The sequence below is a fragment of the Zeus faber genome (assembly GCF_960531495.2).
Source record: "Zeus faber genome assembly, chromosome: 9".
In the NCBI taxonomy this organism is placed as follows: Eukaryota; Metazoa; Chordata; class Actinopteri; order Zeiformes; family Zeidae; genus Zeus; species Zeus faber.
The window spans coordinates 1495828-1513804 of NC_137197.1; the positions used below are offsets into that span (position 1 = coordinate 1495828).

Genomic DNA, 17977 nt, shown 5'->3' on the forward strand with positions numbered 1-17977 from the left:
AGTCCCCGGTTTGATTCCCGGTGGTGTAGGGTGCCTGCCAGCACCGAGTGACCCACCATGTTATACTACTGTACAGGCACCTGCAGAGGGCGTGGCAGGGGGTGTGGCAGGGGCAGGGCAGGGGGCGTGGCAGGGGGTGGAGGGCCTGAGCTCCTGCTCCTTTTCCCCTCAATGTCCATGCTGCCATTTTTATCAGGTGCGTTTTTTTTATTTTATTTTTTTTGTGTGAATGGGAATCGAGATTTCAATGGAAACAGCTGTTTTATTATATGGAGTGAAACCGAAGGAGCCATGGTTGAGTGGGACGGCTGTATATATATATATATATATATATATATACAGTAAATATATGTTCCAATGGCACCTTTCAAGGGGTGGGATATATTATTATTATATATATACTGTTATATATTATTATATACTGTTATATATAATTATTATATGCAAACTGTTATATATTACTATATATACTGTTATATATTATTATTATATATAAACTGTTATATATTACTATATATAGTGTTATATATTATATATAGTGTTATATATCATTATTATATATAAACTTTTATATATTACTATATATACTGTTATATATTATATATAGTGTTATATATCATTATTATATATAAACTGTTATATATTACTATATATACTGTTATATATTATTACTATATATATAGTGTTATATATCATTATTATATATAAACTGTTATATATTATATATATATATATATATATACTGTTATATATTATTATATATAGTGTTATATATTATTATTATATATATAGTGTAATATAATATTATTATTATATATACTGTAATATATTATTAGATATATATACTGTTATATATATTACATATATACTGTGATGTATTATTATTATATATATACTGTTATATATTATTATATATAGTGTTATATATTATTATTATATATATAGTGTAATATAATATTATTATTATATATACTGTAATATATTATTATATATATATACTGTTATATATATTACATATATACTGTGATGTATTATTATTATATATATACTGTTATATATTATTAATATATATATACTGTTATATATTATTATTACATATATACTGTTATATATTATTATTATATATATCCTGTTACATATTATTATTATATATATAGTGTTATATATTATTATTACATATATACTGTTATGTTTATTATTATATATATAGTGTTATATATTATTATTATATATATAGTGTGATGTATTATTATTATATATATATATATAGTGTTATGTATTATTATTATATATATACTGTTATGTATTATTATTATTATTATATATATAGTGTTATATATTATTATTACATATATACTGTTATGTATTATTATTATATATATAGTGTTATATATTATTATTATATATATAGTGTGATGTATTATTATTATATATATATAGTGTTGTGTATTATTATTATATATATAGTGTTATGTATTATTATTATTATTATTATATATATAGTGTTATATATTATTATATATATAATGTGATGTATTATTATTATATATATATAGTGTTATGTATTATTATTATATATATAGTGTGATGTATTATTATTATTATATATATAGTGTGATGTATTATTATTATATATATAGTGTTATATATTATTATTATATATATAATGTGATGTATTATTATTATTATTATATATATAGTGTGATGTATTATTATTATATATATAGTGTTATATATTATTATTATATATATAGTGTTATGTATTATTATTATATATATAGTGTGATGTATTATTATTATATATATATATAGTGTTATGTATTATTATTATATATATAGTGTTATGTATTATTATTATTATTATATATATAGTGTTATATATTATTATTATTATATATATAGTGTTATATATTATTATTACATATATACTGTTATGTATTATTATTATATATATAGTGTTATATATTATTATTATATATATAGTGTGATGTATTATTATTATTATATATATATAGTGTTGTGTATTATTATTATTATATATATAGTGTTATGTATTATTATTATTATTATATATATAGTGTTATATATTATTACTATATATATAATGTGATGTATTATTATTATATATATATAGTGTTATGTATTATTATTATATATATATAGTGTTATATATTATTATTATATATATATAATGTGATGTATTATTATTATATATATAGTGTTATGTATTATTATTATATATATAATGTGATGTATTATTATTATTATTATATATATAGTGTGATGCATTATTATTATATATATAGTGTTATGTATTATTATTATATATATAGTGTGATGTATTATTATTATATATATAGTGTGATGTATTATTATTATTATATATATAGTGTGATGTATTATTATTATATATATAGTGTGATGTATTATTATTATTATATATATAGTGTGATGTATTATTATTATATATATAGTGTTATGTATTATTATTATATATATAGTGTGATGTATTATTATTATATATATAGTGTGATGTATTATTATTATTATATATATAGTGTGATGTATTATTATTATATATATAGTGTGATGTATTATTATTATTATATATATAGTGTGATGTATTATTATTATATATATAGTGTGATGTATTATTATTATATATATAGTGTGATGTATTATTATATATATATATAGTGTTATGTATTATTATTATATATATAGTGTGATGTATTATTATTATATATATAGTGTGATGTATTATTATTATATATATATAGTGTGATGTATTATTATTTTATATATATAGTGTTATGTATTATTATTATATATATAGTGTGATGTATTATTATTATATATATATAGTGTGATGTATTATTATTATATATATAGTGTTATATATTATTATTATATATATAGTGTGATGTATTATTATTATATATATAGTGTTATATATTATTATTATATATATATAATGTGATGTATTATTATTATATATATATAGTGTGATGTATTATTATTATATATATAGTGTTATGTATTATTATTATTATATATATATAGTGTGATGTATTATTATATATATATATAGTGTTATATATTATTATTATATATATAATGTGATGTATTATTATTATATATATATAGTGTGATGTATTATTATTATATATATAGTGTTATGTATTATTATTATTATATATATATAGTGTGATGTATTATTATTATTATATATATAGTGTGATGTATTATTATTATATATATAGTGTTATGTATTATTATTATATATATAGTGTGATGTATTATTATTATATATATAGTGTGATGTATTATTATTATATATATATAGTGTGATGTATTATTATTATATATATATAGTGTTATGTATTATTATTATATATATAGTGTGATGTATTATTATTATATATATATAGTGTGATGTATTATTATTATATATATAGTGTTATATATTATTATTATATATATAGTGTGATGTATTATTATTATTATATAGTGTGATGTATTATTATTATATATATAGTGTTATATATTATTATTATATATATAATGTGATGTATTATTATTATATATATATATTTATAGTGTTATGAATTATTATTATATATATAGTGTGATGTATTATTATTATTATATATATAGTGTGATGTATTATTATTATATATATAGTGTGATGTATTATTATATATATATAGTGTTATATATTATTATTATATATATAATGTGATGTATTATTATTATATATATATAGTGTTATGTATTATTATTATATATATATATAGTGTGATGTATTATTATTATATATATATAGTGTGATGTATTATTATATATATATATAGTGTGATGTATTATTATTATATATATAGTGTGATGTATTATTATTATATATATAATGTGATGTATTATTATTATTATATATATATAGTGTGATGTATTATTATTATATATATAGTGTGATGTATTATTATATATATATAGTGTTATATATTATTATTATATATATAATGTGATGTATTATTATTATATATATATAGTGTGATGTATTATTATTATTATATATATAGTGTTATGTATTATTATTATTATATATATATAGTGTGATGTATTATTATTATTATATATATAGTGTGATGTATTATTATTATATATATAGTGTTATGTATTATTATTATATATATAGTGTGATGTATTATTATTATATATATAGTGTGATGTATTATTATTATATATATATAGTGTGATGTATTATTATTATATATATATAGTGTTATGTATTATTATTATATATATAGTGTGATGTATTATTATTATATATATATAGTGTGATGTATTATTATTATATATATAGTGTTATATATTATTATTATATATATAGTGTGATGTATTATTATTATTATATAGTGTGATGTATTATTATTATATATATAGTGTTATATATTATTATTATATATATAATGTGATGTATTATTATTATATATATATATATATAGTGTTATGAATTATTATTATATATATAGTGTGATGTATTATTATTATTATATATATAGTGTGATGTATTATTATTATATATATATAGTGTGATGTATTATTATTATATATATAGTGTGATGTATTATTATATATATATAGTGTTATATATTATTATTATATATATAATGTGATGTATTATTATTATATATATATAGTGTGATGTATTATTATTATTATATATATAGTGTTATGTATTATTATTATTATATATATATAGTGTGATGTATTATTATTATTATATATATAGTGTGATGTATTATTATTATATATATAGTGTTATGTATTATTATTATATATATAGTGTGATGTATTATTATTATATATATAGTGTGATGTATTATTATTATATATATATAGTGTGATGTATTATTATTATATATATATAGTGTTATGTATTATTATTATATATATAGTGTGATGTATTATTATTATATATATATAGTGTGATGTATTATTATTATATATATAGTGTTATATATTATTATTATATATATAGTGTGATGTATTATTATTATTATATAGTGTGATGTATTATTATTATATATATAGTGTTATATATTATTATTATATATATAATGTGATGTATTATTATTATATATATATATTTATAGTGTTATGAATTATTATTATATATATAGTGTGATGTATTATTATTATTATATATATAGTGTGATGTATTATTATTATATATATAGTGTGATGTATTATTATATATATATAGTGTTATATATTATTATTATATATATAATGTGATGTATTATTATTATATATATATAGTGTTATGTATTATTATTATATATATATATAGTGTGATGTATTATTATTATATATATATAGTGTGATGTATTATTATATATATATATAGTGTGATGTATTATTATTATATATATAGTGTGATGTATTATTATTATATATATAATGTGATGTATTATTATTATATATATAGTGTGATGTATTATTATATATATATAGTGTTATATATTATTATTATATATATAATGTGATGTATTATTATTATATATATATAGTGTGATGTATTATTATTATTATATATATAGTGTTATGTATTATTATTATTATATATATATAGTGTGATGTATTATTATTATTATATATATAGTGTGATGTATTATTATTATATATATAGTGTTATGTATTATTATTATATATATAGTGTGATGTATTATTATTATATATATAGTGTGATGTATTATTATTATATATATATAGTGTGATGTATTATTATTATATATATATAGTGTTATGTATTATTATTATATATATAGTGTGATGTATTATTATTATATATATATAGTGTGATGTATTATTATTATATATATAGTGTTATATATTATTATTATATATATAGTGTGATGTATTATTATTATTATATAGTGTGATGTATTATTATTATATATAGAGTGTTATATATTATTATTATATATATAATGTGATGTATTATTATTATATATATATATATATAGTGTTATGAATTATTATTATATATATAGTGTGATGTATTATTATTATTATATATATAGTGTGATGTATTATTATTATATATATATAGTGTGATGTATTATTATTATATATATAGTGTGATGTATTATTATATATATATAGTGTTATATATTATTATTATATATATAATGTGATGTATTATTATTATATATATATAGTGTGATGTATTATTATTATTATATATATAGTGTTATGTATTATTATTATTATATATATATAGTGTGATGTATTATTATTATTATATATATAGTGTGATGTATTATTATTATATATATAGTGTTATGTATTATTATTATATATATAGTGTGATGTATTATTATTATATATATATAGTGTGATGTATTATTATTATTATATATATAGTGTTATATATTATTATTATATATATAGTGTGATGTATTATTATTATATATATATAGTGTGATGTATTATTATTATATATATATAGTGTTATGTATTATTATTATATATATAGTGTGATGTATTATTATTATATATATATAGTGTGATGTATTATTATTATATATATAGTGTTATATATTATTATTATATATATAGTGTGATGTATTATTATTATTATATAGTGTGATGTATTATTATTATATATATAGTGTTATATATTATTATTATATATATAATGTGATGTATTATTATTATATATATATATATAGTGTTATGAATTATTATTATATATATAGTGTGATGTATTATTATTATTATATATATAGTGTGATGTATTATTATTATATATATAGTGTGATGTATTATTATATATATATAGTGTTATATATTATTATTATATATATAATGTGATGTATTATTATTATATATATATAGTGTTATGTATTATTATTATATATATATAGTGTGATGTATTATTATTATATATATAAAGTGTTATGTATTATTATTATATATATAAAGTGTTTTGTATTATTATTATATATATAAAGTGTTATGTATTATTAGATATATAGTGTTGTTTATGATATATATATGAGGCAGCAGGTGAAGAGTGAGTTGTTGAAGTTGATGTGTTGAAGCAGCGTAAGGATCTGAGCCACTTTGACAAGGAGCACATTGTGATGCTGGACGACTGGGTCAGAGCATCTCCACAAGCACAGGTCTTGTGGCTGTTCCCGCTCTGCAGTGGTTACTACCAAAAGTGTCCAAGGAAGGACGAGCGCTGAACCGGCCACAGGGTCACGGGGCCCAAGGCTCATCGATGCACGTGGGGAGCCAGGTCTAGTCCGTCTGGTTCGATGCCACAGTAGAACTACTGTAGCACAAAGTGGTGAAACAGTGGATGTTGCTCTGATAGAAAGGTGTAGAACACACAGTGCATGGCAGCTTGCTGCGTATGGGAGCTCACAGTGTCCATGCTGACCCCTGTCCACCCCTGAAAGCACCTACAATGGACACATGAGCGTCACAACTGGACCATGGACAATGGAAGAAGGTGGAGGTCTGATGAATCTTGTTTCTTCTACATCAGGTGGATGGGTGGGGTTAGGGTCCGATCCCATGGAGCATCTGATGGATGTGCTGGAACAACAAGCCTAATCCATGGGGGCCCCACCTTCAACTTCCAGGACTTAAAGGATCTGCTGCTAACGTCTTGGTGCCAGATACCACAGGACACCTTCAGAGTCTGGTGGAGTCCATGCCTCCACCTCACAGCTGTTTTGGGGACACGAGGGGGAGCTACACAATATTAGTGTTATTAGTGGTGGTTATAAGGTTGTGTCTGATCGGTGTAGGCATTGCTAAATTTCAACAGGTTATGCTGGAATTGGCATTTCAAAATCTTGTTCCATGTGCCCTTTTTTCTTTTTCTTTGAGCCCCTGCTCCTCTTAAGGTCTTTGCACGGGCCTTCTACTGTCAGTGGTAGGTGCACAAAGGCGTCTCAGAAAAGTTCTAACCGGGCTGGACTCTGCGGTGTGGTGAGTTAAAGTCCTGATGTTTAATTGACTTCTGGTAGTTCCTTTAAGCCAATGACTGGAAGACACTGCAGCAGAGAAGACCCGGTGGCTTAACCCTTGGAAGAAACCTTCATGTTGAAGATTCGATGCCGAGTCAGCTTTTGAAAGCCAGCAGTCAAAAACCGTCCAAGACATCAACTCCACAGGAAACACTAGGTTCCTGCTCTGAGACGCTGACGAAGCTGTTCAGTCTGCTCTGACAATGCTCCCCATTCTGATCAATAAGATATTCTCATTGATGAACAGATCTGCTGCAGCGCTCCATCACAGTGACAACGCTGCCCGCTAACGTGGCAACCACTGGCTACCATCTGCATTGACGCAGGACCTTCCTCAGACTGTGATGTCGTCGATCTAGAAATGTGGTTCTCATGTTAATGTTTTCAGAGGGAGGAGGGTGTGTGACACCAACAACCATCCCGTCATCACCCGAGTACAAAACATCTCCAACTCCAGCGAAGACTGTATGTAGTGACCAACCGCCGTCGAGTAGGCTGCACTACTGTGTGAATCTTCAACAGTGGTTCTCCAGGTCTTGTGTGTAATCAGCCACTAGTGTAATCACTAGCCACTAGCCAACTAGTGTAATCACTAGTTAATCTTAATTTCCAAGATGTCAGCAATGTTAGAGAATTCAATAACGAGGGTTTGGAACCTAGTTTCACTGTTATCTCCATGACTAGAGTAGACACACTAAATCGATTCTAACAATAAAATACTGACCTCAGATTGGATCCAGAGACTAAATCTGATCCAAACAAACAAAGATCTCCAAGTCAGAGTCTGACCGGATCAACGTGTTCTCAACAGACTGACTGGGTTTTGTCAACACAGAGAGAAGGGGCTGAAACTAGGAGCAGAAATCATCTGGTGACACTGTGTACTCTAACTGTGGTGACCTACCCCGTCTGACGCTGTAGACTTGGTCCTTGTTTGGGTGTAGAATACTTGGAAATTTGGGCAGAATGGACGGTGCTGGGAAATAAAACCATGGAATTTAAGTGCAGAGAGAACAGAACTACAGAATGTTCTGGTGGATTAAGATTAAAGACTTGCTGTCTCAAACGGCCGGGATGTGGAAGAGTGCTGTACTAGTAGTAGCAGAATTAGTGTTATCAGTATTCTTACAGACGCCTGTGACGTTGAGGGCCCTGGTAAAGGCCCCGGTCCGGTTTTTCTTGGAGTACTGGACCTGGCAGTAGTACAGACCCTGGTACTGTATCGACATGATGTTGATATGCAGACTGCCTGCCTGCACCACCCTGTCAGGGTCCCAGAACGGGAAGACAAAACACCTCTACAGCCAGATAGACAGGTAGAGAGAGAGAGACAGACAGGGCAGAGAGACAGCAGGATCAGCGACAGACAGAAAGACAGACACACAGAGAGACCTATTGACAGAGAGACAGACAGATGGACTGATACACGTCTCACATGGTACCAGGTGACAGAGGGGTGGCTGTCGGCCATCTTGGCGACATCCTCCAGGTCGGGACAGACCAGCGTCGTGTCTTCCTGGAGCGGGGCGGCCACCTGTCTGGGCGCCGTGGCAACGGGAGGCTCGCAGCCCTGAGGTTTGGGCGACACCACCTCCAGGGTCACGGAGATCTTCGTACAGGAAGTCCTGTTCCTGGGGACAGTGAAGCGGTTCTCAAATGGGGGTCCCTGTACCCCGGGGGGACGCAAGAGGGCATCAGGGGGGACAATGTGTCATCAATGTGTCATCAATGTGTCATCAATGTGTCATCATCGCTCCAGGTTCGGGTTAGACAGACAGGTTCCAAGACCAAAAAAGGTTGTCAAACCCTAAACTGGTTTATGTTGCAGTCAAATGATCTGTCCCTGTCTCAGATAGCTTCCTCCCTTCGGGTGAAACCACCGCAGAATCCAAAGCTCTGCAATAACGTTTCAAAACAGGAAACTGTGGCAACAGTCAAAACATACACCGCAACAAAATGGCACTAGAGCCGCCGACATGTTATAAAAATCACTTCACTGATCTCTGAGGAGAATTTCATCTTTTGTATTTGACCCGTCCTGACGACCAGGGGCAGTGGACGCCATGGAGAGTGTAGCCCTGGGATGCATGACTTTAGGGTGGAGAACACCGAGCGCGAACATGGGGAGAACATGGGGACTCCACACAGAAAAGCCCAGACTTGAACCCACAACCTTCTTGCTGTGAAGCAGCAATGCTAACCAGTTAGCCATCGTGTCAAACAGTGCTGGGATGTTCCCGGTGGAACGCTGCGGAGATCGCACGAGTCGATGTCGGACAGAAGGTTCTGGTGACCTGCAGAAGCTCCACGTCAGCCCAGAAGCTCTGCTCCTGGCCAGACTGCATGCTGGGACGCCGGCCAGAGAGCATGCTGGGACGCCGGCCAGAGAGCATGCTGGGACGCCGGCCAGAGAGCATGCTGGGACGCCGGCCAGAGAGCATGCTGGGACGCCGGCCAGAGAGCATGCTGAGGCTGGTCAGCATCGGCCCCGCGGCTGGCACGCGGCCAGATGACAACCTGAGCCCCCGAACCACAATCTGTCTAAAAGGAGGAGCTTTCCAGTGCCGTGCTCCAAGCCACTCAGCTGATTAAATGATGAACTGATTAGAAATGATTCCAGTAGAAGATGGAGGACTTCACCTCCGCTCCGTCATGCAGCCTCATTACATCTGTAGCCATGTTGGAACCATAATTAGACCTTTAAGTAACACCACCTCCATTTATAACAATGGCTCAGCACAACCAGTCTGCTACTGGTGGACAGCTCTACAGCAGCAGGACCACCCATCCTCCATCCATCCATCCATCCATCCATCCACCCATACTCCATCCATCATCCATCCATCCATCCATCAAACATCCATTCCCCATCCATCCCTTCATCCCTCCATCCTTATCTCCGCATTCGGATGTACTGTCCAGTGTCCTCAGCAGTGGCAGGTTGAATCCATCCATCCACCCCTCCCTCTGTACCTGCATCCTTCCCTCCCTCCCTCCATCTGTCCCTCCAGTCTTCTTTCCCTCTCTTCATCCACCCCTCTCTCCTGCCATCCTTCCATCCCTCCATCCTTCCCTCCCTTCATCCACCCCTCCCACCCTCTCTCCCTCCATCCCTCCACCCCTTCATCCTTCCCTCCCTCCCTCTCCACCCCTCCAGTCTTACTTCCCTCCCTTCATCCACCCCTCTCTTCTGCCATCCTTCCATCCCTCCATCTACCCTCCCTCCCTCCCTGCATCATTCCCTTGCTCCCTCCCTCCCTCCATGCCTTTATCCCTCCTTCCCCCCTCTCTCCATCTTTCCCTCCTGCCTGCACATCCTTCCATCCCTCCCTCCATCTCTTCCTCTATCCCTACATTCTTTTCTCCCTCCCTCGCTCCCTGCATCCTTCCATCGCTCAATCTGTCCTTCTATCCCTGCATTCTTCCCTCCCTCCCTCTCTCCATCTTTCCGTCCCTCCCTCCATCTCTCCATCCTTCCTTCCCCTCCTCCCTCCCTCCATCTCTCCATCCTTCCATCCCTGCATCATTCCCTCCATCTCTCCATCCTTCCTTCCCTCCCTCCCTCCCTCCATCTCTCCATCCTTTCACCCCTGCATCATTCCCTCCATCTCTCCATCCTTCCTTCCCCTCCTCCCTCCCTCCATCTCTCCATCCTTCCATCCCTGCATCATTCCCTCCATCTCTCCATCCTTCCTTCCCTCCCTCCATCTCTCCATCCTTTCATCCCTGCATCATTCCCTCCATCTCTCCATCCTTCCTTACCTCCCTCCCTCCCTCCATCTCTCCATCCTTCCATCCCTGCATTCTTCCCACCCTCCATCCATCCTTACCTCAGCATGCAGATGTACTGTCCAGTGTCCTCGGCAGTGGCAGGTTGGAGCCACAGTCTCTCTCTGTCTTTGCTGAGTCTCTGGCTGTAACAAATTAAAATCTTTAAATCAAACTCATGAAAACACTACTCAAGTACTCAAGTACACAAGTACACAAGTGTAATTAGTGCTGGAGCGGTGATGTAATACTGGCATAAACGCCGGGTTCGTTTCAAACCTTTTCTGACCCACGGCCCACTTGAAAATCTATAAAATGTGACCCACATCTGACCACATGTACGGAGACACCAAGTGTTCTGAGTTCATCTTAAAAAGATGAACATTTTTGGCTGCATACCTGTTGCTCATTGGTTGGGCTAACGAGCAGCAGGTTAAAAGCCCCATCCACACACATACTCAGGAGAGCAGCCCTGTCAGGACATGTTCCATCTGCTCCTGGCTTGTTCCGCCTAGCCTCCTCTCCTGAGTGTGTGTGTGGATGGGGCTTTTAACCTGCTGCTCGTTAGCCCAACCAATGAGCAACGGGTATGCAGCCACCCCCACCCAATCACCTAGATACAGGTCAGGTGTGGCTGCTCAAACCAAGTTATTTTCCAGCCATAATTAATTGAAGTAGAATTCCAGCTTTTTGTGCACATGAGCAATAGATAAATAAAGTTTTCCCTCTAACCCGAATATCAGCACTACCTGTATCTGATGGGTTGCTCCAGGTCCTGGCCAACGGGGACGCGGTACCAGAAGAGGTTGAGCCCTGCTCTGTGGGCGGAGCTATAGTTGTACACCATGGGGTGGGAGAAGAGTGGGCAGGACAGCCAACCAGATTCACCCTCCAGGACAAGCTCCGCACCCTGGCCTGCCTCCCCCCAGTCATGGCACGTGGGCTCTGAGGAAAGGAGGAAGAAAGACGGGGAAGGAAGTAGGGAAGGCAGGAAGGAAGGAAGGAAGGATTCCCAAACAGAAAGAATGCAGAATGTGAAACTAACTCCTTCTAATAGAAAAGGTATTCCCGGCTGTGATTGAAACACCTTCAAAAAGAGAGTGAGGGCAACGGAGTGATGGATGGATCTCTCTGTCTCTCTCCGTCCTGCTTGTCGTTTCGGAGGTAGAGATGAGCTCTGCACCTCGATCAATATCCTGTTTCCATCAGACTCCACTTCCTGTCTGCATGTGAGGATTTATGAGGTTTATGTGAGAATCAAACACAGTTTAGGGGCGTCGCTCGGCCGCCACGCTCTTATTTTATTACAGGAAGTGGGATTTAATGGCTCTGCTGTTACAGAAAGCCTCAACGAGCTGCTTCACCTCGTATTTCCTGCAGAAGCGTCACGGCGGCTGCAGCTTAAAGGCTCAGTTCGCTGTTTTCCCGGTGAGCTATAAAAGGAATTTTTAGGGTAAAAACTCCCAGAATGCAACAGTGAAAGAGACATGACGGAGGGATCATCCTTCCAGGGCAGAGGGTGGGGGTCTTAACGGCTGAGTGGGGACTCTCTCCACCTGGGGGGGGGGGTGCATGCTGGGGAGTTTGGCTCCGGAAAGGACGGGAGATTGGAAGACTGGCTGGATTAATGAAGAACACCCCCCCCCCCCCCTGTGTGTGTGTGTGTGTGTGTGTGTGTGTGTGTGTGTGTGTGTAATTGGCCTGTCCGATTTCCACCGCTGAAGTATTATTCTTTCTATTAACCTCCTCCCACCCCTCTCTCTCTGTGGAACGATCCATCCTCCCTCCCAGGGGAGGGGGGGGATGTGTCCACCAGCAGCAGACTGCTCGTCCTGGACGGATCATCTTACGTACAAATACAAACCACAACGTCTCCTTTATAAACTTTCAAATCACAGTGACACAGACGTAACGGAGCAGCTCCAACACGAGTTCCAGTGCTGGGACTGGTGCAGGTGCATTCTGGATCCTGGTGCAGGTGCATTCTGGATCCTGGTGCAGGTACATTCTGGATCCTGGTCCAGGTGCATTCTGGATCCTGGTGCAGGTACATTCTGGATCCTGGTGCAGGTACATTCGGGATCCTGGTCCAGGTACATTCTGGATCCTGGTGCAGGTGCATTCTGGATCCTGGTGCAGGTACATTCTGGATCCTGGTCCAGGTGCATTCTGGATCCTGGTGCAGGTACATTCTGGATCCTGGTGCAGGTACATTCTGGATCCTGGTCCAGGTACATTCTGGATCCTGGTGCAGGTACATTCTGGATCCTGGTGCAGGTACATTCTGGATCCTGGTCCAGGTACATTCTGGATCCTGGTGCAGGTACATTCTGGATCCTGGTGCAGGTACATTCTGGATCCTGGTGCAGGTGCATTCTGGATCCTGGTCCAGGTACATTCTGGATCCTGGTCCAGGTGCATTCAGCACCAAGAACAGTTCTAGTGATGAAACAATCACCAACGATTCGTTCGTGGCAAACAAAACTTCTAAACGAATCAGGAATCTGGAGCCACTTTGACAAAAGAGTCGTTGGTTCGTTTCGTTGGCAAGTCACAGGCTGAATCTGGATTCACTGTTTACAGACACCAGCTTCTAGAGTTGCTGAGAATCTGATTTGTTTATCACTGTTTGCCATGAGCTGCTTTCACACATGCAATTTGTGACCCTAAAATGATCCGGACTTCACCCAGCCAGCACCCGAGTACAACGTCTGTATAATGTCTGATTGAGCGTTATGTGTGAACAGAGCAGGTGATTGTCCGGATCATTCACAGAGGGCGTGTCGCGTGTTGATGACATCACCATCATGCACCAGTTATGAACCTTTGTGTGGATGTTGGTGCACGGAGCGTAGCTGCTGCGTACTCCTTTCTGCTTTCTTTATTACTCCTTTCCAGTCTCTCGTTTACATTGTGGATACTTCCAAATACATAGAGGCCGTTTCTCAACACCAAGTACGCAAAGTTCGGACTTGCGGACTTGGCAGTTCAGACTTGGTAGTTGGACTGGGGAGCACAGACTCCCGGGGACGGGAGGACGCAGGACGGTCATTCTGCCAAATGCATTGTGGGATACTTGTCTGTCCCAAGTCCACACAAGTCACCACCCATGCATCCTCCATCAAATGGGCAGAGCAAGTCCACATCCTGGCATTTGGACTGGACTTGGCTTGATGCATACTTTGAATTGGAACAGTACTTGGGCAGTGACTGATGACGTTTCACAAGTACAGACAAGAACATCCCTCAGCTAGTGGGGCGTCGTGACCAAGACACGATGTGAACACTTGGAGGATTTGTACTCTGTGAGGTAAGTACTGGAGGTAAGTTATGGTAAAGTTTCATTTAGGAGGATTTAGATGTATATTTAATACAACACAGACAATTAATTCTATTATATAATTATAGAACCCAGAATCGCGATTGTGGCACCGCCCCTTGCGGCCGCCTGCGCGAGCACCGCGTGCGCACATTAGAGTATTTTTTGAGCTTATAGAGCTTGTGCGTAATCACCGGGTGTCATGACATTTCACTGCATATATGTACGACCATATATGTATGTATGTGACAAATAATCTCTTGAACTTGAACTTGAACTTGAACACAAGTAAAGACAAGAACACAAGTACACACAAGAACACAAGTACACACAAGAACGCAGATTGAGAAAGGGCCAGAGTATCAACACAAAAAAAAGTCGGTAGCATCGTCCACCATCTTGGGTAAAACTCTTCAGCGTCACTGGGTCATGTCCTGCCTCCTGCACGCTCTACCCTGGCTCCGCCCTTCGTCTAAACCAAACTGAGTATTTCCAGGTGGTGTAAACGCTTCTGACACAGACAATCTATGTTTTTTTGCTCCATGTGTGAAAGGGAAACTCGGGACAATGTCCAGACCTGATTATCTGGACAGTGTCTGGAGTTCATGTGTGAAGTAAGCTCATGTTTATTTACTAACCACGCCCCCTTTTCTGTTTTCAGTTGGACTGAGGGAGAAGCAGGACGGAGGATGGAGGAGGGAGGAGGTTTTCAGGTGATATTTGATGGCGTTGTTGTGCAGTTTGGGTGTAACAAATGTTCCCATGGCAACGAGCTGTCACTCACCTGGCTGATCACTGGACAGGGTGAAGGAGGCTCCGCCCACCAGGCCAGACAGACACAGGACGACAGTGGAGAAGAGCGCCCTGCGGGGGGTACATTCATTTTAAACAAGTCAAAAAAAATGTGTGTGCATGGAAAGTAAGACAGACAGACAGACAGACAGACAGACAGACAGACAGACAGACAGACAGATATCCAGTAGAACCGGTCTGGTACCGGGAGGTTCCCAGTAGAACCAGAGTCTGAACTGATCGATTATTTGAGAAAAATGTGATTATTGTCTGGATTGATGAGGAACAGAACCAGGAGGAAGCTGCTTCTTCTGAAGCCTTCACACAAACAAATCCAAGGAATCAAACCTGAACGAACCGTTTTGTCCATATGATGAACACCAACATGTGATGTTATGGGAAGATAAACACCAACATGTGATGTTATGGGAAGATAAATACAAACATGTGATGTTATGGGAAGATAAATACAAACATGTGATGTTATGGGAAGATAAATACAAACATGTGATGTTATGGGAAGATGAATACAAACATGTGATGTTATGGGAAGATAAACACCAACATGTGATGTTATGGGAAGATAAATACAAACATGTGATGTTATGGGAAGATAAATACAAACATGTGATGTTATGGGAAGATAAACACCAACATGTGATGTTATGGGAAGATAAATACAAACATGTGATGTTATGGGAAGATAAATACAAACATGTGATGTTATGGGAAGATAAATACAAACATGTGATGTTATGGGAAGATAAATACAAACATGTGATGTTATGGGAAGATAAATACAAACATGTGATGTTATGGGAAGATAAACACCAACATGTGATGTTATGGGAAGATAAATACAAACATGTGATGTTATGGGAAGATAAATACAAACATGTGATGTTATGGGAAGATAAATACAAACGTGATGTTATTGGATGCCAACGTTCATTATAAAGATCTAACCAACACTTACATGAGATCCGGGACGGACCGGAACGGACCGGGACGCGGTGCTGACTCAGACCGGCAGAAGGCTCCGGTGAGAAGGGTCCCGCTCGGATGATTTACGGTCCGGTTCGGAGGGAGAGACTGGAGGCTGTATATCCACCTGGAGGAGGTGCAAGCTGGGGGAGGGGGGCCGCCCGGCGGGGAGATGGAGGGAGGTGGAGCTCCAGGAGGAGGACCGGGAGGACGACCGGGAGGAGGACCGGGACCCCGACTTGGACCTGGACCTAGACCCGCAGGTCCCGGATGGTCTGGTTCCTCCTCTCAGGTCCGCGGCAGATCTTCAAGGACCAGACCCAGAAGCTGGTCCAGTCAGTCCCTCCAGGAGGAGAGGGGGTCCAAGCGGTGGTTCCCGGCCAAGCACGGACCGCAGCTGCAGTGAAACAAGTTATGAACTATGAACGTAATAAAAAACGCTTCTTTAAAACAAGTTTAAATAAGTTTAAATACGTTTAAATGCGTTTAAATAAGTTTAAATACGTTTAAATACGTTTAAATAAGTTATAAAACAACGAACTTTCGGGGAGACAGGCGCGTGTGGCCGCCACCAGCTCGGACAGCGGGTGGATTATTATTTGAATATTTGTATTTTCTTCTTTCTTCCGATTTATTTTTTCTTCTGATTTATTTTTTCTTCTGATTTATTTTTTCTTCTGATTTATTTTTTCTTCTGATGACCGTTTTTATTTCCCTCTGTCGGAGTTCAACACGCGTGACGTCATTGTCAGTTTCCAGGAAGTTGACGCTCGGGCTCCTCCCACATGGAGTGACGTCAGTAAAGCACGAACAGCCTGAATGAACTTGAACTAAAGTACATCATATGTAATAGAATAGAATGGAATGGAATAAAACATAACACAACATAACATAACATAACATAATAAACCATAACATACCATAATATAATAAAACATAATATAATATAACATGATATAATATAATGTAATATAATATAATGTATAAATATAATAACATAATATAATAAAACATAATATAATTTACATATGTAATAACATAATATAATTGAATACATAATATAATA

The 17977-nt window shown here is 35.1% G+C and overlaps 1 protein-coding gene across 4 annotated transcripts in view; it reads right to left on the minus strand.

Annotated features, from left to right (window-relative positions):
* Window positions 1-17977, minus strand: part of il1rap (interleukin 1 receptor accessory protein) — a 33475-nt gene that overhangs the window by 15018 nt on the left and 480 nt on the right. For 2 of the 4 annotated variants that reach the window (XM_080007205.1, XM_080007202.1), the window contains exons 2-9: window positions 17453-17741; window positions 16904-17308; window positions 15920-15999; window positions 12566-12761; window positions 11879-11962; window positions 9484-9679; window positions 9178-9346; window positions 8953-9024 (exon numbers count right to left, since the gene is read on the minus strand). In XM_080007205.1, the coding sequence (XP_079863331.1) occupies window positions 8953-9024; window positions 9178-9346; window positions 9484-9679; window positions 11879-11962; window positions 12566-12761; window positions 15920-15999; window positions 16904-16905 (799 nt within the window). In that variant the 5' untranslated portion in view covers window positions 16906-17308; window positions 17453-17741. The remainder of the gene's footprint in view (window positions 1-8952; window positions 9025-9177; window positions 9347-9483; window positions 9680-11878; window positions 11963-12565; window positions 12762-15919; window positions 16000-16903; window positions 17309-17452; window positions 17742-17977) is intronic. The other 2 variants (XM_080007203.1, XM_080007204.1) reach the window with 1 other exon arrangement.